The sequence below is a fragment of the Rhinoderma darwinii genome, chromosome 4 (genome assembly GCF_050947455.1).
Source record: "Rhinoderma darwinii isolate aRhiDar2 chromosome 4, aRhiDar2.hap1, whole genome shotgun sequence".
NCBI lineage: Eukaryota > Metazoa > Chordata > Amphibia > Anura > Rhinodermatidae > Rhinoderma > Rhinoderma darwinii.
Genome location: NC_134690.1, coordinates 311,249,485 through 311,275,274, shown reverse-complemented (window position 1 = coordinate 311,275,274; position 25,790 = coordinate 311,249,485). Strand labels below are relative to the sequence as shown.

General features: G+C 43.3%; 1 protein-coding gene across 1 annotated transcript in view; it reads right to left on the bottom strand.

Annotated features, from left to right (window-relative positions):
* Positions 1-25,790, bottom strand: part of SCCPDH (saccharopine dehydrogenase (putative)) — a 74,756-nt gene that overhangs the window by 33,661 nt on the left and 15,305 nt on the right. The window contains exons 4-6 of the mRNA XM_075862727.1: positions 9,301-9,430; positions 2,274-2,323; positions 1,620-1,750 (exon numbers count right to left, since the gene is read on the bottom strand). Coding sequence (XP_075718842.1) covers positions 1,620-1,750; positions 2,274-2,323; positions 9,301-9,430 — 311 coding nt within the window. The remainder of the gene's footprint in view (positions 1-1,619; positions 1,751-2,273; positions 2,324-9,300; positions 9,431-25,790) is intronic.

The window sequence follows — 25,790 nt, the reverse complement described above, 5'->3', positions numbered from 1 at the left end:
TAACTTTTTTATTTTTTTGTCGACGGAGCTTTGTGAGGGCTTGTTTTTTGCGTGACACACTGTCGTTTTTATTGGTACCATGTTTGGCTACGCGCAACTTTTTGATCACTTTTTATTCCATTTTTTTGTAAACAACGTGACCAAAAAAGGAAATTCTGCCATTGTTTTTTGTGGTATTTTTTTTACGGTGTTCACCGTGCGGGATAAATATGATATTTTTTTAGGTCAGGCCAATACGAACGCGGCGATACCTATTATGTCTAGTTTTTGTCTTTTTTTTCATTTTTTTTCTAATTATAAAGGGCATGATCAGTGAAACAAGGCGATTATTGTTTTTATTACGGAAAACTTGTATTTATTTATTTATCTAAAACTTTTTTTTTACTTTTTTTTCACTTTTTATTTTACACATACTAGGGGACTGGAAGATCTGATCTTCCGATCCCCTGTACAATACACTGCACTACTTCTGTATGTACTTATGTAGTGCAGTGTATTGTAACTGTCACTTTACAACTGACAGTTGAGCCTATTACGTCCTGCCTTGGGCAGGACCTAATAGGCTCCCGTACCTGGCAACCAGGAAGCCGTTGCTAGGCTTCCTGGTTGTCATTGCAACCATCAGAACCCTGCGATTTTTCGCGGGGGGGGGGGGGGGCAATGGGGTGCAGAGGGAGCCCCCTCCCTCTGTATCAATCACTTAAATGCCGCTGTCGCTATTGACAGCGGCATTTAAGGGGTTAAACTACAGCGATCGGAGAGGACAGTGATCGCTGTAGTTGCAGTGGGATGTCGGCTGTAAATTACAGCCGACATCCGATGAAGATGGAGCGAGCACAGCTCCTGTGCCCGCTTCATCCTCAGGGCGTTACTATACGCCCATTTTCGGGAAGGGGTTAATAAAAATAGTGTTTGTTTTTTTTACACCGCTTTCTCTGATCTCCTCACGTATCTCACAGAAGTGAGGAGATCAGAGAAAGTGACAGGAGCTTTCTCCTGCAGACGACGTCACAGACGGCTGTGATTGGTCAGTCTTCAGAGACTGACCAATCACAGCAATCGCCGGCATTGGGGACTGCTAATTGGTCCCCAGGCCGGTAGCAGAGACGGTTAGCTGTCAATGACAGCTGCCGCCGCTGTTCTGTCACTATGTGATTTCACATAGTGACAGTTTATTCCTGCGCCGTAATAGTACGTCGAAGGTACGCTGGAATAAGCGGCCAGCGACGTACTATTACGGCGAAGGTACGCAAGGGGTTAAAGGTCACCGTGCTCTTAAACAATCATATTCTGAATAGAGATTTTGCTATTGGAACAAGGGTGCATGATGCTACAGTTGTAAAAGAATATTACTCTCCAGTCCTATACGTATTCGTGCTTTAGTAATAAAGCAGCATCAATACCACAGCTTGGTTTTATACCCAAAAAATTGTTTTTTACTAGTATTTTCTCAATGTTCTTGCTTTTCTTCTAGCCCTTCCTATAATTCCTCTGGGAAATTAAACAGGCTTCAATAACACACAGGAGACTGCTCCGCGTAGAAATACCTCACAGGCCAGTTTATAAAGAAAAATCAATTCTGCACAAATAAGCTTTAGATAAATGAGTAAGTCTTTTACCTTCTTTTTAACTTTTTACCAACAACTGGGAGTGGCTTAAGTGCTAATTTCTTTCTAAGGCTCTTCAGATTTCCCTGATCTGAAATGCCATGAATGGCAGACTGCCAGGTCCCATCATGAAGACAAGTTCCCTAAAAAACACAAGAAAAAAATATGACAACAACGTGGCAATAAAGGATGAGTAGAGAAGGAACGAACGTCTTGAAGTCTGAAAAGGAATGGACTCTCTCAATACAAATACTGAAGAAGGATGGTGAGACGCATGTGTTAGGTGGTCTGGCAATACCAATTCCTACTTATTTCCCCGATCCCCTTTAGTTTTGCTTTTTTTTTTTTTTTACCATAGCAGGTGCCCAGATTTGGGCCAGAATGGGCCTATATATTATTATTTGTCTCAGAAGGGATTCTTCAAATTTACAAATGGAATGTTTCTATAACCACATCCATTTCACACTAAAACTATTAAAGGAACGCTTGCAAACTGGAGACGCTAGTCTGTCATCTGTGATTATTGCTCATCTTCCGGACGTGTGCTAGCTTTTCCATTACCAAACCATGGTGCACTTTAGGACTACTTATCATGCAAACTGACCTACTATTGAAAGGGTAATATTGTTTTTTCTAGAAGTAATAAATAAAAACATTGAAACTAACCTCTGGTCCAGACTTGAAAGACAAAAAACTTTCTACAGCGGTCAACGTTCCTGAGAATTAGAAAAATTATTTTTCGATAAACCCTTGGAATCATCCATTCAAACATCCCTTGCTCCCACCTGCAGACACTGGTCTCCGTAAGACAATATAGAGTTTAACAGTACTACACACGAATTCCTCGATGTCTGGTAACAGCCATAATCTGTAGTCATGGCCAGCTCAGGCTTCAGCTGTGGTCTAGTAGAGGATCTCCAGAACAGTCCTGTTCCGAGAAGTGAAATTATGGGGACAAAAGCTCCATAACTTTGGACAAATGCAGAGTTTTCCAACACTTGTACTTCCGTGAATAGGGAGAAAAACACTAAAATGGACAAAAGTATTGGGACAGACACATTCCACCTACAAGATATTTTGGGACATCCCATTCTAAATCCATAGGCATTAATATGGAGTTGCCACCTCCTTTGCAGCTAAAAGAGCTTCCACTTTTCTGGGAAGACTTTCTACAAGATTTTGGAGTGTGTCTGTCAGAATTTTTGCCCATTGATCCAGAACAGTATATGTGAGGCCAGAAACTGATGTTGGAGGAGAGGGTCTGGCTCACAATCTCCATTCTATTTTATCCTGAAAGCGTTTGATGGACCCGAGGTCAGGGCTCTGTGCAGCCAGTCTAGTTCTTCCAAACCAAAAACTCACCCAACCATGCCTTTATGCCTTGCTTTGCCTTGCTTTGTGTACTGGGGCACAGTCATGATGGAACAGAAAAGGGCCTTCCCCCAAACTGTTGCCACAAAGTTGGAAGCATACAATTGTCCAAAACGTCTCGGTGTGCGGAAGCATTAAGATTTCCTTTTACTAAAACTAAGGGGCCTAGGCCATTCCCTGAGAAACAACCCCATAGCATTATCCCTCCTCCACTAAACTTCACAGTTGGCACAATGCAGTCAGACAGGTAGCGTTCTCCTGGCATTCACCAAACCCAGGCTCGTACATCAGAATGACTGACATAGAAACGGGTTTTGTCACACCACAGAACACGTTTCCAGAGTCCAGTGGCGGGGTGGTTTTACACAACCCAATCAAACGCTTGGCATTGTGATTGGTAAATGTAAGGCTTGCATGCAGCCGCTTGAACATGAAAAACCATGCAATGAATCTCCCGGCAGTTTTTGTGCAGATGTTAATGCCAGAGGAGGTTTGGAACTCTGAAGTAGAGTGTTGTCGACATTTATGTATTATGCACCTCAGCACTTGACGACTCCGCTCTGAAGCATGGTTACATGGTTTGCCACTTTGTGGCTATGTTGCTGTGGTTCCTAAAACGCTCCTGCTTTGCAATAATCCCACTCACAGTTGATGGTGGAATATCTAGGGAAGAAATTTCAGCAACTGACTTGTTGCAATGGTTGCATCTTATTACAGTACCACGCTGGAATTCAGTGAGCTCTTTAGGACGACCCATTCTGTCACAAATATTTGTAAAGGAGACTGCATGGCTATGTGCTGGATTTTATACACCTGAGGCTATGGGACTGAACAAAACATGGAATTCAATGATTAAGATGTATGCCCCGAAACTTCTGTCTATATAGTGTATATCACAGTTAAGTAGGCAGAGGGGAGCCACCCATCTGACACATCACTGGGAGCATGGCTCATTACACTCGTCGTGAACTAGAGTATTAGTATGTATAAATATTATTTCTACTTAAAGGGGTTTTCTGGCGTTTTTTTTTTTTTTTTTTAACCTTAAATGCTTTATTTTCTTGCAATGAAATATGTTCATCTTTTTTCTTAAATTCCCACTTTTCTTCTATGATACTCTTAGAGTGCAGGCAACTCCTTTTCTTCGTCCGGTATCTGGGTGGTCTTGCATCCAGGCGCGCACATCATCTAGCTGGCATAATTTTAGATTCCGCTGTACTTTTGCCATATACCCGGGTTTGAGGCATCCTATTGGTCTACAGCCTCCTCAATGCCCACGCCATAAATTTTTTGCTTACGGCTCAATGCCCACACCATTTTGTTTGCGTTCATGTTATTCCCCAGTGCCCGTGCGCTGCCCCCCCCCCCCAAAAGGTATCTACAGTGATGACTGGGATTACTAGAAATATAATATATATATGTGAATATGATGGGGGTTATAAAATACAGTGATGATGGAGATTGTGTATGTATGTAATATATATATATATATATATATATATATATATATATACACACACACACACACACACACACACACACACACACACGCGCACACACCATCCATGTATTTTAACCCCTTACCGCACCAGGACGCACCGGTACGTCCTGTATTGCAGTGCTTGAAGGCACAGGGACGTACCGGTGCGTCCTGGCTAAAAAACTGTCACCCTGTCAAAGGACAAGGTGGCAGAACTGTGCCGTCAACTGTTTATGACAGTTGATCGGCACAGTAAGACGGCAGGGGACCAATCACAGCTGTCTGCTGCCGGCGATTGCTGTGATTGGTCAGTCAAAGCAGACTGACCAATCACAGCTCCATGACGTGGTGTATGTGATGGCGCTGGCTCAGAAGCCGAGCCAGCGCTATCACCGCCGGTTATCAGCTGTCCAACACCCCTCTGCAACGGCCAGGACCGGAGCTAGGCTCCGATTCGGCTGATCAACTCCTTCGATGCATCGATCAACGCGATCGATGCATCGAAGTGTCTTGTAGCCTGTCGGCAACCTCGATGGTTGCCACGGGCGCGGGTGTCAGCTGTTTGTCACAGCTGACATCGTGCTCCAATGGCCAGGACCGGAGCTAGGCTCCAATCCGGCCGATTAACCCCTTAGATGCAGCTATAGCTGCATCTAAGTGATTAGATCGCACCCTATGGTTGCTAATGACAAACATCGGCACCCGCGGGTGTTCCGATGGTGGCTATGGCAACCGTAGCCTAACAATCGTTTCCTAGTACGGAAGCCTATTAGGCCCAGCCGGGAGGCGAAGCCTAATAGGCTTGCTGTCAGTGAATAGCTGACAGCTCTAATATACTGCACTATGTAGGTAGTGCAGTGTATTAGAATAGAGATCAGGGCTTCATGCCTTCAAGTTCCCTAGTGGGACACAAAAAAAGTTAAAACAAGTTAATAAAAATGTTGTAAAAAAGTTAAAAAAAATAAGTTTAAAAAAACACTATAACAGCCTTTTTTCAATAAGAAGTCTTTTATTATAGGAAAAACAAAAAAACATAAAAAAAAAGTACACACGTGGTATCCCCGCGTCCGGAACGACTCAAACTATAAAAATATCACACTATTTTACCCATTCGGTGAACACCGTAAAAAAAATGTAATAAAAAACTATTCCAGAAATCGCTGTTTGTTAGTCACTACCCCTCGCAAAACAGAATAAAAAAAAAAAGGGATCTAAAAGTTGCATGTACCCCAAAATTATACCATTAAAAACTGCAGCCCGTCCCGCAAAAAACAAGCCCTCCCGCAGCTTTTTTGACGGAAAAATAAAAAAAGTTATGTCTCCCAGAATATAGGGACACAAAAAAATAAATTTGAAACAAAAGCGATTTTATCGTGCAGACGCTGCAAAGCATAAGAGAAACTATATACATCTGGTATCGCCGTAATCGTGCCGACCACGCAGAAAAAAGTAAAATTGTCATTCATAGCTTATGGCGAATGCCGTAAAATAAATAATAAATAAAAAACATCAGAATTGCAGGTTTTTGGTCACCTTGCTTGCCAAGGAAATGAAATACAAAGTGATCAAAAAAAATAAAAAAAAATAAAAATAAAAAATTCGCATGTACCCCAAAATGGTACCAATGAAATCTACCAATTGTCCCGCAACAAATGAACGGGACAATTTTCACTTTGACCTATCCACTGAGTATTCATTTCGAATAGAAAAGAAAAACCTGTGTGGTCAAAATGATCACTACACCCCTTAATAAATGGCCTTCAGGGGTGCAGTTTTCAAAATGGGGGTCACTACTTGGGGGTTTGTTTTACTATTTGACCCCAGAGTCCTGCCATTGTGGGCTAATGCTGCGAAAATCACCAAAATAGGCCTCACATGCGCCTTTCACTCCTAAACCCTGTTATATGTCCAGGCAAATAATAAATGCCTTGAGGGGTGTAGTTTACAAAATAGGGTCACTTCTCAGGGTTTTACACTCTACTCTGGTACCGAAGGGAGCTCTGCAAATGCGACATGGCGCCCATACACGTCTAGCAAAATCTGCGCTCTAAAAGCCCAATGGCGCTCCTTCCATTTTGAGCTCTGCCATGTGCCCAAACAGCAGTTTAGGGCCACACATGGGGTATTGCCGTACTCGGGAGAAATTGTTTTACAATTGTTGGGGCGCTTTTTCTCCTTTATTCCATGTGAAAATGAAAAAAATTCAACATTTTAGTGGAACGAATGTAGATTTTCATTTTCACTGCCTAATTCCAATAATTCAGCAAAAAAACTGTGGGGTCAAAATGCTCACTATACCGCTAGATAAATTCCACGAGGGGTATAGTTTCCCAAATGGGGTCACTTTTGCCGGGTTTGCCCTATTTTGGCCCCTCAGTGGCTTTGCAAATGTGACATGGGGAACGCAAACCATTCCAGCAAAACTTGAGCTCCAAAAGTCAAATGGTACTCTGTCCATTCTAACCCCCGCCGTGTGTCCAAACAGCAGTTTATTACCACATATGGGGTATTGCTGTGCTTAGAAGAGTTTGCTTTACAAATATTGGGTGGTTTTTTCTTCTTTATCTATTGTAAAAATGAAAAAATCTGAGCTAAAACGACATTTTATTAGAAAAAAATTTCGATTTTCAATTTCACGGCATAATTCCCATAAATTTAGCAAAAACCGTGTAGGGTCAAAATGCTAACTATATATACCCCTAGAAAAATTCAAGGGGTGCAGTTTCCAAAATGGGGTCATCTTTGGGGAGTTTCCACTGTTATGGTCCCTCCACGGCTTTGCAAACACAACATGGCACCGAAAACCATTCCAGGAAACTGCGCTCCAAAATCCAAATGGCCCTCGTTCCCCTCTGAGCCCTGCCGTGGGTCCAAACAGCAGTTTAATACCACATATGGGGTATTGCCATAATTGGGACACATTGCTTTACAAATGTTGGGGTGCTTTTTCTCCTTTATTCCTTGTAAAAACTGAAACATCGTATGTTTTTTCAGGAAAAAAAAGTAGATTTTTCATTTTCACAGACCAGTTCCAATAAATTTAGCAAAAAAACCTGTGGGCTAAAAATGCTAACTATACCTCTTGAAAAATTCCTTGAGGGGTGTAGTTTCCAAAATGGGGTCACTTTTGGGGGGTTTCCACGGTTTTGGCACCACAAGACCTCTTCAAACCTGACATGGTGCCTAAAATATATTCTAATAAAATAGAGGCCCCAAAATCCACCAGGTGCTCCTTTGCTTCTGAGGCCGGTGCTTCAGTCCATTACTGCACTAGGGCAACATGTGGGATATTTCTAAAAACTGTAGAATCTGGGCAATAAGTATTGAGTTGCGTTTCTCTCGTAAAAACTTCTGTGTTACAGAAAAAACTGTATTACAAATGAATTTCGTAAATAAAAAAAATTTACATTTGTAAATTTCACCTCTTTGCTTTATTTCCTGTGAAATGCCTAAAGGGTTAAAATAATTTCTGAATGCTGTTTTGAATACATTGACAGGTGCAGTTTTTAAAATGGGGTGATTTATGGGGACTTTCTAATATATAAGGGCCTCAAAGCCACTTTAGTACTGAACGGGTCCCTGAAAAAATAGCCTTTTGAAATTTTCTTGAAAATGCGAGAAATTGCAGCTAAAGTTCTAAGCCTTGTGATGTCATAGAAAAATAAAAGGACGTTCAAAAAACGACATATAGGAAATGTTAACTAGTAAATATTTTGTGTGGTATTACAATCTGTTTTACAAGCAGATACATTACAATTAAGAAAAATCCAGATTTTTGCGAATTTTCTCTACATTTTGGGGTTTTTTACCAATAAATATTGAATTTAACGACCACATTTTTTCAGTATCATAAAGTACAACATGTCACGAGAAAACAATCTCAGAATCGCTTGGATAGGCAAAATCATTCCGGAGTTATTACCATATAAAGTAACGTCAGATTTGCAAAAATCGGCTGTGTCCACAAGGCCAAAACAGGTAAAAGGGGGGTTAAAACCCCCATCATCCCCGAATATATGTAATCCCCATCATCACTGTAGATACCATAAGTATACCACATAATCACTGTATTTTATAACCCCCATGATCCATGAATATATGTAATTCCCCCTCATCATGTTAGATACCATCGGGGCGGGCAGCACGCGGGCATTGAGTCGTAAGCAAGAATGAACGGGATGGGCATTGAGGACGGTGTGGACCTTTAGGATGCCTCAAACCTGGGTATATGGCAGAAGTCCTGCGGAATCTAAAGATATGCAGCTGAGGTGTGGTCACATGATTTTGTGACCGCACACAGGGAAAGCGGATGGGCGGGATAAGAAACTCAAGGGGTAGGGAGGACTAGTGGGGACGGGGAATAGACAGATAGGGTGGCGGAATAAGAACATCCCTCTGGCGTGACGTGTATAAGTGAGGTATCGACACAGGACTGCGTGCGTACTATTGCTCGTGCACTAGGCGGTGTTAATAAAAAAAAAAAAAAAAAAAAAGACACTTTCATGAAAAGCAAAACTTCCGGCCAGGCAAAGGTAGTGTCAATAGGAAGATAAGCTTAACGATGTAATACAGACTGTATATTAAAAAGTTAATTCAATATTTAGATGGAGTATTACTCCAAAAATGTTGTGTCCCTGGAAAACACCTTTAAATCTGATCCTATGCTGCACGGCCCTGTCACTAGCTCATGCTGCCCTCAAATAGGGTAGAATGATCTCAGGGACAGGTCTCTCTAATATGTGAGAAGTGAAACAATTGAGCCTTTATTTCCAAATACAAAAAAATAAATAAAAAAGCAGTCAGAAGTTAATTAATGAAACCAAATATCTAACTCCTCCTTACCTTGTATGCGGTTTCTGGTATATAAAACCCCTAGATCAGCTGGAATGGAGTCGAAGCCACTGCTGCCAACAATATATACACCATTGTCTGCTGCCTGCCTGTCATACTTCAGGTACATTGATTCAAGGAACTGTTGATAGAAGAAAAAACAGTACATTGGGCTTATTAAACACGAAAAAAACCCACTACAATAAGATACATATACAAGTACAATGACACACACAACAATAAGTAATCACATCACGACACTTCCTGTCAGAGTCTTGTGATCCGCAAAGGTGTAGAATGTTCTCTCCTCCTGAGGGCCCCAGCTGACAGTAGCACACGTGACAGGCTCCGATACAGGACCCCAGCAGAGTATCACGCATGATAGGCTTCGATACAGCGCCCCAGCAGACAGTATCACACGTGATAGGATTAGATACAGCGCCCCAGCAGACAGTATCACACGTGATAGGATTAGATACAGCGCCCCAGCAGACCGTATCACAAGTGACAACTTAAACAGGGCCACCAGCAGACCGTAAATTTACTAACCCAGTCCCGCTTCAGAATCGGGTCTTCACCTTCGGGTGCAGCACTGGCTCCGGATGTCATTCAGCTCCAGGACATTATTTGCGACGCAAATACATGGTACCGATTCTGAACAGCACCAGGAGCCAGCGATGCGCCCGGAGGTACACGTAGTGATGATGGCAGCGTCAATAAGCATAGGGTGCCCCACTCGCCCTGCCTAAAGGACAGCCCTGCACAAGCTAGTTAATGAAAATCTGCTATATTTGCCCAGGTCAACTGTAAGCGCTATTATTGTGAACTGGAAGCGTCTAGGAGTAACAGTTCAGTGACAAAGCAGTAAACCCCACAAACTCACAGTGCGAGGCTGCCAAATGCTGAAGCGCATTAAATGCACCTCTCTATTGCATCACTCGCTACAAAGTTACCAACTGTCTCGGGAAGTGACATTAGCACAAGAACTGGACAGATGTGGTGCTGTTTCTAGATGAATGGAGTCATGTTTTTCTAATCATGGACAACCCCTTCAAGCAGTTGCACACAAGCCTTAGATCACCATGCACAATGCCAAGCGTCAGCTGGAGTGGTGTAAAGACAGTCGCTGCTGGACACTGTAGTGGAATATATGGTCTAAGGCGGTTATTCGGGGTTTGGGCTAGGCCACTTATTTCAAGTGAAGGTGTAATGTTAATGCTACATCACACAAAGATATTTTAGACAATTGTATACTTCCAACTGTGAGGCAACAGTTTGGGGAATTATTCACAACTGATTGCCTCAATGTCAAATGATGCCCAGTTCCCACACTACATAATAGTAATATAATAAAACTTAACTTTCATTAAATAAATGCAAAATATCCACAAAATAAGTTAGAAACCTGATGGGGTCTTATAACTGATACAATTAGTGAGGCTACCACAGTAAATCTGCAATTTAGCCCAGACACCCCTAAATACGCCATATTATGAAACCTGTTGGGGTGTGTCTGTGAATATTTCATCCTCTTATTAATGTGGTGTCCCATAAAATCGTACTGATCCATTAACCCCTTCAGGACCCAGCCTGTTTTGGCCTTCAGGACACAGCCGATTTTTTCAAATCTGACATGTGTTACTTTATGTGGTAATAACGTTGGAATGCTTTTACCTATCCAAGCGATTCGGAGATTGTTTTCTCGTGACATGTTGTACTTTAGGTTAGTGAAAAAAATTGGTCGATAAATTCGGTATTTATTTTTGAAAAACACCAACATTTTGCGAAAATTAGCAATTTTCTAAATTTAAATGTATCTGCTTGTAAAACAGATAGTAATACCACACAAAATAGTTACTAGTTAAAATCCCCATATGTCTACAGCGTTTTTTGAACGCTCTTATTTTTCTAGGATATTACAAGGCTTAGAATTTTAGCAGCAATTTCTCATATTTTAAAGAAAATTTCAAAAGGCCATTTTTTCAGGGACCAGTTCAGTTCTGAAGTGGCTTTGAGGGTCTTATATATTAAAAAATCCCCATAAAATCACCCCATTTTTAAAACTGCACCCCTCAAGGTATTCGAAGCAGCATTCACAGTGTTTTAACCCTTTAGGCGTTTCACAAGAATTAAAGCAAAGTAGAGGTGAAATTAACAAATATTTTTTTTGCCGAAATTCATTTCTAATACATTTTTTTTGTAACACAGAAGGTTTTACCCGAGAAATGCAACTCAATATTTTATTGCCCAGATTCTGCCGTTTTTAGAAATATCCCACACGTGACCCTAGTGTGCTAATGGACTGAAACACAGGTTTGAAGAGGTCTTGTGGTGCCAAAACAGTGGGAAACACCCCAAAAGTTACCCTATTTTAGAAACTACACCTCAAGGAATTTATCTAGGGGTATAGTGAGCATTTCGACCACATCGGTTTATCACTAAATATATTGGAATTCGTCTGTAAAAATGAAATGAAAAAAAAAACGAATTCGAAATTTTAAATATTTACAAGGAATAACGAAGAAAATGCACCCCACCATTTGTAAAGCAATGTCTCCTGATTACGGCAATACCCCATATGTGGTAATAAACTGCTGATTGGACCCACAGCAGGGCTCAGAAGGGAAGGAGCGCCATTTGGAGCACGGATTTTGCTGGATTGGTTTTCGGTGCCATGTCGCGTTTGCACTGCCCTGGAGGGACCAAAACAGTGGAAACCCCTCAAAAGTTACCCCATTTTGGAAAATACACCTCTCAAGGAATTTATCTAGGGGCATTTTTACCGCACATGTGTTTTGCTGAATTTATTGGAGCTAGGCCTGGAAAAATCAAAATCAAAATGTTTTCCAATAAAATGTAGTTTTAGCTCACATTTGTTCATTTTCACAATAGATAAAGGAGAAAAAAAACTCAACATTTGTAAAGCAAAGTCTCCTGAGCACAGCAATACCCCATGTGGTAATAAACTGCTGTTTGCACACACGACAGGGCTTAGAGTGCCGTTTTGTTTTTGAAGCACAGATTTAAATTAAATGACTTTTGGGCTACATGTTGCATCTGCAAAGTCTTTGAGGTGCCTGAACATACAACTTTTCCTCTTTTGCTTGAACATATGACAGGACTCAGGAGTGAAAGAGCAACATGCACATTTTTAGGTGTAATTTGCACAGTATTGGCCCACAATTGCATAGGCTCAAAGATAAAATAAAAAAAACCTGAGTAGTAACCCTATTATGGAATGTACACTCCTCAAAGTAATTATCAAGGTATGTAGTGATCATGCTGACCTACCGTTTTGTTTTAGGTATGAATACGAAACTGGAGATAGAATTCAGAATTCCTTTTTTTTTTTTAAATTAGCCCTCAGGCGCCAGAACATAGAAGCATTCACCAGAAACTAATTAGAGAACTACATCCCCAAAGTATTCATCTAGGGGTATAATGAGAATTTTTAGTTTTGTTTGCTATTTTGGTGGAAAGCCAATTTATCTGTGGGCATTATGATAATACAAATAATAGTTTAGAATTTTTGAAAATATATAATTTTTAATGGACAAAATAGTTAAAGTATTTTTATTTTTTTTCCAAACATTACAGACAAGTGAACAAAAATTCAACATGTCCCATGGCAATAGCATCTCTGAACACTTATATCATTATGTTGCATAGAATATAATCTTCAATTTGTATAAATTACTTCAAAGGGTCCTAGTTGGAACAAGGACAGAATTAGAGATTTTACCTCAAAGACAAAAGGGAAAAAGTGTAAATATTCATAGGACATGTAACACACTAAATAAACCATAAAGAAGAAGGGGGGAAGGGAAGGATAGAGAGGAAGGGGGGGGGGGGGAGGAGGATGGACACGTGTATCCCCCATCGGTACCACTATTCCACACTGATACTTAAAGGAACAGTGTCATCACAATTTTTTTTTTCATATGTTAAAGATGTTAGTGCTTTATTAAAAACGTTTATATTTATTTGTGTGTTTGTGTTTTACTTTTTCTTATTTTTACACTTTTTCTTCCCTATGGGGGCTGCCATTTTTTGTTCCATTTCTGTGTGTGTCGATTAACGACACATACAGACATGGAATACGGCAGCCACAGTCCCATAGGGACTGCGAACGGCTCCCGTCCCATCCACTTCTGTGTACGCCGTCTGTGTGGGAACTGCGCATGCGCCGTTCCCACACAGTCCAATTTGAAATTGGCGCCGTCCGGCGCCATTTTCCTGTGGACCGGAAGTCGCGGCCGGACAGTAAGATTACTACTTCCGGTCGCGGCTTCCGGACTTGTGCACTTGGACTAGCGGCAGCAGACGGAGCGGACGGGCCGGAGGGAGCCGCGGCGGCAGGAGCAAATAAGAGATTGCAATGTATGTTCGTGTTTGTGTACGTTTACTACTGTATGTAAACCTACTACACTGTGTGTTAGCTCAAAAAATGGCGACACACAGTGTAGGAGGTTAGACCGTTCAAACCCCTCGTTTATCCCGGCACTAGCCAGGATAAAGGAGGGGGGGATGCTGAGAGCTCACTAGAGCGAGGGCTTTTTACCCAATTTTGCAGCAGAAAAGCTATGTGGTTGCTTTACCACATGCAATGCTGCAATTTTGGGAATGGCTCCATCTAGTGACCAGAAATGGTAAATACTATAAATTTGAATCCAATTTATAATATTTCCTGACTCGTGAAAAAAATAAAAAAAATGTGAACAATGTTTAAATCACCTACACACTAAATGTTTAATTAAAAAAAAACAAACATGTTTTTCTGGCAACACATTCCCTTTAAGGAATCATATCATGATTGGTGTCACACCAGACAGCTGATGTTCCAGATACCAAGTTGTGGAGCCAAAGCATGCAATTCGTTTTTGTTTTATATGAAGTGGTAAGAGAGGTATAAAATTCTCCTACAACTTAAAAAAAATCTCCGTTTTGTGCTCTTTTCGAAGGGAGGTTTCCACCCAATCCATTCGGAAAAGAGAAGATATTTTTTCTAGGAAAATACGATGTGTGGGGGGTGTATTATTTATCCAAACCTGGAGAATCGCCTTCCTAGCAGCCGCAAAGACATAGTATAACAGTTTTTTGTGACGTTTCGGGATAAAGAGCATGGAAGGTGGCAGTATCCCAAAGAGACCCCACTTTTGGGTTGAGGGACATTGTATGGACAGGGTGTTTGACACAAAATATTGAATCTTTCGCCAAAAGTCAACAATAGTTGGGCATAACCAGAGACAATGCATGCAGTGCTCCACACTTTAAACACGAATGGTCAGGGGAATTACCCATGAGAATGCCCCTATAAGGGGACACGTAAGCCCTATGAGCTATTTTAAAAGACATCTCCCAGTACATAGCTGATGGGAGGTATTTGGCAGCCGTAGTTACAGATGATAGATCAAATAACTCATTACGATATCCTAAGTGGTCAACCCAGTAAGATATACCCGATCACGATTTAGCGTAGTCCAATGGCTGTCTTAAAACGTTATAGTAGGTAGCGATTAGTCTTTTTCGGCATTGGTGAGATGGAGTTAAGTGACAGATGAAGTCATCCCAGTCTTGATCTTGTAAGTGTCTAATGACCTTGTGAGCATAACTACAGGCCTGCATGTAATAAAATGGGTGTGGGCCCAAAAAAATCGTATTGAATACGTAGTTCATTAAAGGAGTAGGGACGACGAGTGAGCATGTTAATTATCTGACTAATACATGTCAACCCCCTCCGAGCACATCCACAAAAGACCACATGGGGATTGGTGTTTTGGAAATCATAGTTATGGATCCAAGGAAGGAGTAGGGAAAATCTAGGGTTTAAACCTAAGTGTTGTCTGACCTTGGTCCATGTCTTCCAGGAGGACAGAGCTAAGTAGGGAGTGTGTAAGAGGCATGTTAAGGAAATGGGTCTTGAAAATTGTTGGTCTAATGTAGAATCAGTAAAACAGGAGCTACCAGTTATCCAATCCCCAATCACTCGCAGTTGAGCTGCCATATTGTATAAGTGAATCTGGGGAAAATTTATCCCACCTTGTTCACGGTGTTGCGGCAATATGCATAGACTCACTCTTGGTCTCTTTTGGTTCCAAATGAAGCTTCGAAAGAGTATTCAGCTGCCTAACGTCCACTGGCCTCAAGTATATAGGCAAGGATTGTAGTAAGTATAACAATTTAGGGAAGACCACCATTTTTAATAGATTGGCCCTTCCCAAAAATGATAGAGTAAAGGGTCTCCAAGCCATGAGTTGGGATTCCAAACATGCTACAAAGGAATTAAGGTTTCATTGATATAAACGTGATGGTTGTCTCGTGATGTGTACCCCTAAATAGGGAAAGTAATCAGAGTTCCATTTAAATGAATGCTTCGAAGACCAGAGTGGCCTGGAGGGACCCTTGAGAATTAGGGCTTCTGATTTTTGTAGATTGATCATGAAACCTGACAAGACACCATAAATTGTAGAGTAGAAGCAGGGTTAGATATGAACAGCAAAATATCATCTGCAAATGCCGATAATTTAATTTGAGAATCTCCAATTTGTATGCCTTGAAAACATGCTAAGGACTGGAGATGAGATTAGAAGTAGGAAAAAAACGGGACCACCGGCGCTGCTTGGATCGAGATATTACACGACCATCATGGTAGGTAGGTACAGCGGGCTTTATTGATAACAGGCTACGCGTTTCGACGCCGAACTGACGTCTTCCTCAGGCCAATCCTGGCTGCAGCTTTCCAAGCCTTGTTGACACCTATGGTGTCCACCACCCGAGGTGAGCGTAATTGTCGCATCCACCTTATTCTCATCATCTATCAAATCCTGAATTGGCCTCTGTGGCGCCGTGTTCCTTTTTTCTAATTTACTTAGCAAGGACTGGAGATGACGGAGAAGGGGATCTAGGGACAAATTAAAAACTAACGGTGAGAGAGGGCAACCCTGACGCGTACTCCTGACAATGGAGATAGGAGGCAAGTTAAGCCCATTAGTGGTAAGGGATGTGGCAGAACAGGCCTGTGAGCGTGAAAGGAATGTTAGAAAGCGGTCCCCGAAGTCCCAGGACTGCAACACCGCTGTGAGAAATGGCCGTGATACAGAGTCAAACGCCTTTTCCGCGTCAAGTCCCAGCAGCATGGACACTGGGGAGGAGGTGTCTAGGGCAGACACCGTGGCTGCTACAGCCTGGCGGATACCTTTTTTTTTTTTCTTTATCAAAGTTTATTACATTTTTCAGTACAAATATACAATAATACTGTAATTGCACATAAAACGAGTGGCAGTTCAACTGAACCACTTCAAGTTAACACAGTTGAATACAATACAAGTAGAGTACATGTAATGTCAGCAGCAAAAAAGTTTACATTGGCATATGAATCATAAAATGGAGATGCAAATAGAAAGGGGGAGCGGAGAAGGAAGGAAAGCGAACAAGTGAAAGGTGAAGGGTGCAGAGGGATGGCAGCGACCCAAGATGCGCTACTGACCAAAGAGATTCAAGTGTGTTCTTCCAGCCAACAGGAGAGAGCATCACTCTCTGTAAACAGAATCCAACTCTTCCAGGTAGTTATGAATTGGTCATGTTTGCAATTGTCCCCTGCCAGGAGGCCCTCCATTCTCATGATACGATTCAGCTCGGTTGCCCATTCACGAAGAGAAGGGCATCCCGTAGATTTCCAGTGCCTAGGGATCACACACCTGGCTGCAGTAAGAAAAGGTCTGAAGATGCCTCTTTTCAGAGCTGTGACATTACCTGGCAAAAGGGACAACAGTCCAACAGCAGGCTCGATAGGTATTTGGTAGTCAAACAAAACATTATATAGTTCGAATAGGTTAGTCCAAAATGGAGACAGAATGGGACATTCCCACCATATGTGTAGCATGGTTCCTAAAGCAGAAAGGCATCGTCAGCATTGATCAGACACGGAGGGAAAGGCTCTGTGTAGCAAGACCAGATATCTGTACCATCGGGTGAGAATCTTAAAGGAACAGTGTCACCAAATTTTATTTTTTTATATCAGTTTTATGTTAGGGTTTTATTAAAAACGTTTATATTTGTGTGTTTGTGTGTTACTTTTTTCTATTTTTACACTTTTTCTTCCCTATGGGGGCTGCCATTTTTTTTTCCATTTCTGTATGTGTCGATTAACGACATACAGACATGGAATACGGCAGCTCCAGTCCCATAGGGAATGCGAACGGGGCCCGCTCCCACACAGTCCAATTTGAAATGCGCGCCGTCCGGCGCCATTTTCCTGTGGACCGGAAGTCGCGGCCGGACAGTAAGATTACTACTTCCGGTCGCGGCTTCCGGACTTGTGCACATGGAGCAGCGGCAGCAGACGGAGCGGACGGACCGGAGGGAGCGGCGGCGACTGGAGCAGGTATGTGATTTCTATGTATGTTCGTGTTTCAGTGTGTTTTACTAGTGTATGTTAACCTACTACACTGTGTGTTAGCTCAAAAAATGGCGACACACTGTGTAGGAGGTTAGACCGTTCAAACCCCTCGTTTCTCCCGGCACTAGCCAGGATAAAGGAGGGGGGGATTCTGAGAGCTCACTAGAGCGAGGGATTTTTTCCCAATTTTGCAGCATAAAGCAATGTGGTTGCTTTACCACATGCAATGCTGCAATTTTGGGAATTGCTCCATCTAGTGACCAGTGCTGGGAAATATTATAAATTGAATCCAATTTATAATATTTCCTGACTCGTGAAAAAAATAAAAAAAATTAGAACAATGTTTAATCACCTACACACTGATTGTTTAACTAAAAAAAAAAAAACATGTTTTGCTGGCAACACATTCCCTTTAAAATTATTTTCCTGAGCATAGCAAGCTGAGGGCAGTTTATGCGTAAGCAAAAAAATGTTATACCAATCCTCATCCTGAATATGAAACCCTAATTCACGATCCCACGCCTGTACGTATCTAAGCTGCAAGAGCTCTGGGGGAGCACGAAGGAATGCATGCAGTGTTGATAAGGGTTTAGTAGGCATAGAGGGTAGCAATAGAAAAGTTTCTAATGTAGTTTTGCCTAAGATAAGAGCCTCGCAATCTGAGAAGGCGGAAATGTATGCTCTAAACTGTAGATATTCCATCCAAGATAATCTTTTGTGAGGACAAGATGTCTGCAGAGACGATAGAGTGGGAAAGCTCATGTGTGTCGGCAAGTGTGGCAGAGAGTCTAACATTGGCCGGTCTACTCCAGGAAAGAAATTCCTCCACTCCCATCGCTGGTGTGAAGTCGGGATTGTCAAATAAGGCTATGTTCACACGGAGTATTTTGCCGAGTTTTTTGACGCGGAGACCGCGTCGCAAAACTCGGCAAAAACGGCCCGAAAATGCCTCCCATTGATTTCAATGGGAGGCGTCGGCGTCTTTTGCGGGAAAAAGAAGCGAGATGCCCTATCTTCGGGCGCTTCCGCCTCTGACCTCCAATTGACTTCAATGGGAGGCAGAGAAAGCGTATTTCGTGGTGTTTTATGCCCGTGGAGCTCAATGGCCGCGGGCGAAAAACACAGCGAAAATCGGCGTGCAGGGAGAGGAAAATCTGCCTCAAACGTCCAAACGGAATTTTGAGGCAGATATTCCTCCTGCAAAATACTTTGTGTGAACATAGCCTAAAGGAGTAAAAGGACCAGGACAATGTGTTAATTTGGAAGGCACTGCATCCCTATCCCAGGCCACCAGAAATTGTTGAGTCAATAATGGTAGCATGGGTGTATTTCTATGCTGCTTGGCAATCCACGGAAGAGATGTTAGGCGCAAGGGTGAAATTTCAAATTCCAGGCGAACCCATTGTTTGTGAGTAAATGATCTAAACCAAATCAGCAATTCTCATTAGAAGAGCTGCAGAATATTTTTTAAAATCCGGTAACCCCGCCCCTCCATCCGATTTAGGTCTGCAGAGCACCGTCATGCTTATCCGAGGTTTCTTAGAGCCCCAAATAAATTTATTTATGGCTCTTTGCAATGGACGGAAATAGGATTCAGCACAGAATCGGCACAGTCTGAAATACATGTAAAAATCTAGGTAAAATGTCCATTTTCACAGCGTTCATCCGGCCAAAACAGGAAAGGCGGACAGAGGAGTACTGCTCTAAATCTCTCAACGTACGATGCAATAGAGAGATATAGTTCAGACGGAACAACTCCTTCAAATCTTGTGAAATGTGGATCCCCAAATACTTTAAGGATTCCTGTTGCCATTTAAATGGGAAGTTGTGTTTTAAGTGTTCAACCGAATCAGGGCTGAGGGACACGTTTAAGACCTCAGTTTTAGAGTAGTCAACTTTGAAATTGCTGAGCTGACTAAAACTTTCAAATTCCTTAAGTATGGATGGTAAAGTCACAATAGGTTCTGTTACATATAAGAGGAGGTCGTCAGCAAACAAAGCAAGTGTAGTATGCATGGATCTCACAGTTTTTCCTTTTATGGAGGGGTTATTTCGCAGGGCACTAGCCAGGTGTTCCATAGTGAGAACATATAGAATAGGGGATAACGGGCAACCCTGTCTAGTGCCATTCTAAATATGTAGTTGATCCGACAGTAAACCGTTCATACGAACCCGAGCTGTAGGCCTCGTATACAGGGACATGATTTTACCGAGCATACTGTGACCCAAACAGATTTGTGACAAGGTTCTCTGAAGGAATAGCCAATTCACTCTGTCGAAAGCCTTCTCAGCGTCTACGGAGAGCTGTCTTTGTGCATAGGACATGAGAAGAATGGTTTTATTCGTATTGTCCCTTGCCTCTCGCCCTTTAACGAATCCCACCTGATCATGAATGAGAGAGGGTAAGATGGGGGAGATGCGTGATGCAATGGTCTTCGCAAATAGCTTGACATCCACATTTATCCGTGAGATCGGGCGGAAGTTAGGGCAAGACGTAGGGTCTTTCCTAGGTTTTGGTAACATCGTGATATGTGCCTCAAGTGACTGTTGAGTAAAACCACACGCTGAAGTGATGGAATTGAAGACCCGCGTTAAGAAGGGAATTAACAAATCCTGAAATGTTTTGTAGAATTTATTATTAAAGCCATCAGGACCAGGACTCTTCCCCAACGGAAAATCTTTCAAAGCTTGCAGCACTTCATCCTCTGTAAAGTCAGCTTCCAAGGTATTAGACTCCAGATGGGAAAGAGTAGGGAGCGGAGACTCATTTTAATATACATCGATTTTGGACTGCAGAGTTTCAACCGGTATATCATGTAAGCGGCCTTTAATATTGTACAAAGAGGAATAGTATTGTTGGCTGCATGTGGTAATGTCCTTCGGATCAGAGACCACTTGCCCCGAAGCCGTATGTATTTTAGGAATATACCTGGCAGATACCTTTAGTGGAATGCCTATTCCTCAAGAAACCTAACTGGGTTGGGGCAATGATCGGTCCAAGCATAGTTTGGAGGCTGTCGGCCAAAATCTTTGTTAGGAGCTTATAGTGTTGGTTTAAAAGGGAAATCGGGCGATAGGAGGAAAGGAGAGTAGGATCCTTATCAGGTTTAGGAAGCAATATGGTTCTGGACTCATGAAAGTTAGGCAGGTCGATCTCCCCACCAAATATGGCTTGTAAGGTCCTCGTCAATGTCGGTACAATATCTGGCAAAAGTTTGAAATATTCCGCCGATAGGACGTCAGGACCCAGCGTTTTATTATTGGGTAGGTTAGAGATTGCTAAAGCAACCTCCGCCTCCGTGATATCGTTATTCAAAACTGTTCTATTGTCTTCAGTTAGTTTGGGCAGATGAAGCTTGGATAGAAATGATTTAGTTTCCTCCTGATCATATGTGGTCGTTCAATAAAAGTCCGCAAAATAATTCACAAACTCCCGCCGGACGAGATCAGAGTCCAAAATCTCAGAGCGAGACTCTGGATCCACTAATTTCACAATGTTGTGATTCGAGCGCTTAGGCCTGTGAATCTTTGCCAGCAGAGAGCCGACACGATTACCCCATCTAAAATATCTGTTACTGGTCATATCCACGCCCCAACTAGCCTGACCCTGTATATAAGTCTCCAATAGAGATTTAGTTGCTAGATATGCTGTTTTAGCCTCAGGAGTACAGGACTCCACCAGTAATTTATGAGCCTTGATAAGGTCTGTATTCAAGGAATGAAATTTCTTCCGATATTCCCTTCGTTTAAAATTAACATAAGAAATGTTGTGTCCTCTCATAACCGCCTTAGACGTGGACCAAAAAAGGGCCGTATCATCTAGGTGGGCAATATTGTCATCTACGTAAGGAGACCAGTGGACTGTCAGATAATTGCGGAAATCCTCAGAGGTCAACAGATAGGAAGGAAACCGCCAATTACGACTATAGGACGTTGGAGTGCCCGTGGTAAATTCCATGCATACTGGAGCATGATCTGATATACATATGGGCATCAGGTCTACTGAGGTGAGTGATGGAAAAAGGGAATCCGGTATAAGAAAATAATCAATTCTCGAGTGAATGTTGTGAATATGCGAAAAATACGTGTATTCTCGTGAGGAGGGGTGAGTTATACGCCAGGGATCACACAATGATAGGTATTCCATGCGTGAAATCCAGCGCCATTTTCATGTGGACCAGAAGCCGCAGCCAGACAGTAAGATGACGACTTCCGGTCGCTGTTTCCGGCCATATGTTCAAGGCAGCGAAGACGCAAGGAGGCGGCAGGTAAGTTATGTTTGTGTATGTGATGTGTGTTTTACGTTCGTGCATGTTTGTGTTATACTGTCTGATTACCACTGTATCTAATCCTCCTACATTGTGCATTCGTTCAGAAAATGGCGGCACACCGTGTAGGAGGTTTGAAGAATCAACACCCTCCTTCTCCTGGCACTAGCCAGAATAAGGGAGGGGGGATTGTATGAGGACACTAGAGCGAGTGTGTCTACCCTAAATTTGCAGCATAAAGCAATGAGGTTGCTTTACCACATTGCCAATGCTGCAATTTTGGGAATTGCTCCCTCTAGTGACCAGCACATGGAAATGTTATAAACTAGAAACTAATTTATAACATTTCCTGACTTGTGAAAAAATTAAAACAATGTGTAATCACTTATATACTAACTGTTTAAAGGGAATTTGTCGCTAGAAATTATTATTATTATTTTTTTTTCAGTTAAAGTCGCCTCCCAAGATCAGAGTGTGTTTTTGTCTCTGTAGTAGAAAAGTGAAAAGAGAGGAGTAAAAGTCTGCGTTACACAGGATACACAGGTGCGTATATGTTAACATGGCTATATCTGTGCGTGTTAATAGTAGCGTCGATGTACAGGAAATGCCCCCCCGGGTCTGAGTATGTATCGTGAACAGTCAGGTCCAGAGATTTATGAAAGAGAGTTGCCACCCCCCTAGATTTAGAAGTGTAAGGAGGCCGTGTAACAGTCACCCAACCATGGGGTCTTCAGTCAACCCCCATCGCCCTCACGCCAGTGTGCCTCCTGTAAGAAAATGACATGGGGTCTCAGTCGCTTTGAGTTACAACCTTTTTACGCTTGACCACAGTATTTAGGCCAGCAACGTTCCAGCTCACCATTCGTAGTGTGGAAGGCGTGACGGCAGGTGTGTCTATAGTGCTATAAAGGGTACTCATCCTATCCCAGTAGGGGCGTTCTTAGAGTAGAAGTGCGAAGAGTTACAAAATCGGGGTCCACTGTCCCAGCAAGCAGTAGATCCCATGATGTAGCGACCTAGGAGGATAACACGTGTCCAGGGAAGAAGGGGGTAGGAAAAAAAAAAACAGTTAAATAAAGTGAACAATATGTGCACCACATAATACAAATTAGCAATGCAAGGCATAGTAAAAGAAAACAATAGCAGCACTAAAGTGCAAATACGCAACATGTGGTAGAAGAGTCCCCAAATTTTCACAGAATGATGACAGGTCAGGCAGTGACATCTCTGAAGAATTGACGTAGAGCTGCTCCAGGATCCTCGTAGATGTTGGTTCAGCCGTTTTCAGTCACCTTGAGCTTAGCTGGGTACAGAAGTTGGAAACGTATTCCCTTCTCGTGTAGATGACGGCATATTGGCGTAAACGCCTTTCGTTTCAAGGAGACTGCTGAGGAGAAGTCCTGGAAAACAAGGGAGTTTAGATCCCCTGACCTGCAAGTTCCTGGCCTGTCTATAAACCCTTAAGACACGTTCCTTGATTGCCCAGTTAAGATATTTCACTATAACTGGGCAAGGTTTACTCTCTCTCTCGCTCTCCCCGCGGGGGGCCAATTCTGTGAGCATGCTCAATGCTGAATGGGTCCGGTGTAAGATCCAGTTGGAGGGCGGATGGGAGGTCTGCTGTGAGAACCAGCATGAGATCGCCCACAACGCTTTCAGAAATTCCTACAAAGCGTAGATTGTTCCGCCTGTCCCAGTTTTCCAGGTCCTCCAGCTTATCTCTCAGAATGATTTTGCATTTTGGGGTTGAGCCACCGAGTTCTCCAGATCAAACATTGTAGTTTCGCATGCCAGCACACGGTTTTCCAGGTCTGCTATTTTTTGTGCGTTTGCTGTAATCTGCGCCAGTGCCGAGTTAATGGAGGTATGGAACAGATCCATTCTCTTGTCAAATAAAGGCATCTTTAAGCGAGACACCTCTTCTGCCACTGCAGTGGCATGATGAAGATCCATAAGCGGAGAGGACATAGGACTGTCAGCCGGACATAGGTTTGGTGGAGTGACGTCTCCAGTTTGGAGAAGTTCAGGTGAATGAGGACAAGACAGCGATGCAGACGGAGTCTGAGGAGGTCTAGGCACCTGTTTGTCTTTACCGGCTTTTCCCTTGGTCATTGCTTCTGTTTTAGGGTTGGTCCCTTGAGATTGCCTAGTAAGACGTGGAGGCTGAGTGTGTCTATGAAGAAATTTGTCCATTATCAAGACAGGGAGAGAGATGGAAGGGCTAGATTAGGTCGGGCGGGTCGTCTCCTACATTTCAGGGTTATGGCATCAGCATTTTATCAGAATTTGCAATTTGTAGAACAAAAGATGGTGCAACAAATAAGACTAGAACGACCACTAGGTGGCAGCACCGTGACACGAATTCAGCTAATACTGAAGTCAGATGATAGTGAAGTATGAGCAGTCAGGCAAGCACAACAGGCAATGTAATTATCCAGACGACATATATGCCAGATTTCAAGCGTGCAGCCCAGGGTTGAGGCAAGCAGAGTTCAAAATGTACATGCAACAGGTCTCTATGTGGCCCCTATACTTAGCAGAAGATTATACGCAGTCCTTGAAAGGGGAGACACTGTACTCACTCAGTACCAGGCGATATCTCCGGTCCGGATGCTTTACTTTGAAAGATGAAGACGAACAGCGCTCAAAATGCCCGCCAACTTCCTGATGAGGAAGGAGCCAGGGCGCTCAGTTCTTCCCCCTCAGAGAGCCAGGCAAAAGTGTTTCAGCCCCCTCCAGCGTTCCCTGTGAGTGGGGATGATGTCCGCCTCACAGTCCCCCTCCGCGAGGCGACTGGGGATCCCAGATGTAATGGGGAGACTCTCCAGCAGCCTCAAGGCCAGCAGCAGTGACCAGCCGACTCCGGATGAGGCAGGATCGCAGGCCCCAAGATGGCCGACTACTCCTCAGTGATGAGGACAGGCGTGCGACGCCAGCGGCCCTCACCGGCAAGGAAATGTCCCTGGGAGGCAATATAGGGGCGCCGAGACCTTCCCTGAGGGGAAGATGGAAGGCAGCAGCTCCGGCGCTACTACCCGGCCGACCCCACCCATGGCGGAGCAGTAGGCCACAAGATGGCTAGCGGTCGCTAGGGCGGCGTGCCTCAATGGAGACACTGACTACTCCCGGAGCAAATGAGCGGCTCCGACGGTACAGGGGAGGGTGTCCTGTGCACCCACCACAAGAAGGAGAACAGCGAGCCTCCGATGGCAGCGATAACAGCCGGATTCCCTGCACGGTGCACGGAGCCGAGGTGAGATGCGGCCACTCAGGATGCCCCGCTGTAATGACGGGGTAGGGAGACAGACAGGTGAGCCCTAATCTACCCGCCACTCAGTCCCTGCCTACTTGCAACGACCCGTCCTAGGCGACGGGGTACAACTGGGCGACGGTCCCTACGCTCAGTAAGTGCACGACAGACAAACAGACAAGGGTACACAGAGGCTAGGGAAACGGGGCAGCTGCCCACAGAGACACCGTGAGCAACGAGAGTAGTGAACGAGCAGAGTCAAACCAGGAGTGCACGAGGTACAAAACGCTGAGCAGGAGAGTGGTCAGTAGCCAAGGTAAATAACAAGCAGAGGATCAGTAGTTCAAGCAGCAGCAGCAGCAGAGCCAGGAAACAAGCAGAGCAGAATCACAGGCAAAGGAGAACAGGAAAGGCAGGTATAAATAGACAGTGGGCGGGAGCTAGCTCCGTCTGGCCAGGCTGTGATAGGCTCTCCCACTCCTAAGCCTGCCATCCTGAGTGGTGGAAGATGGAGTCAGTCTCACAGACATAGGAGCAGGTGCAGACTGATTACCCACGGGCGTCGACACAGAAGCTGTGTCTGGCA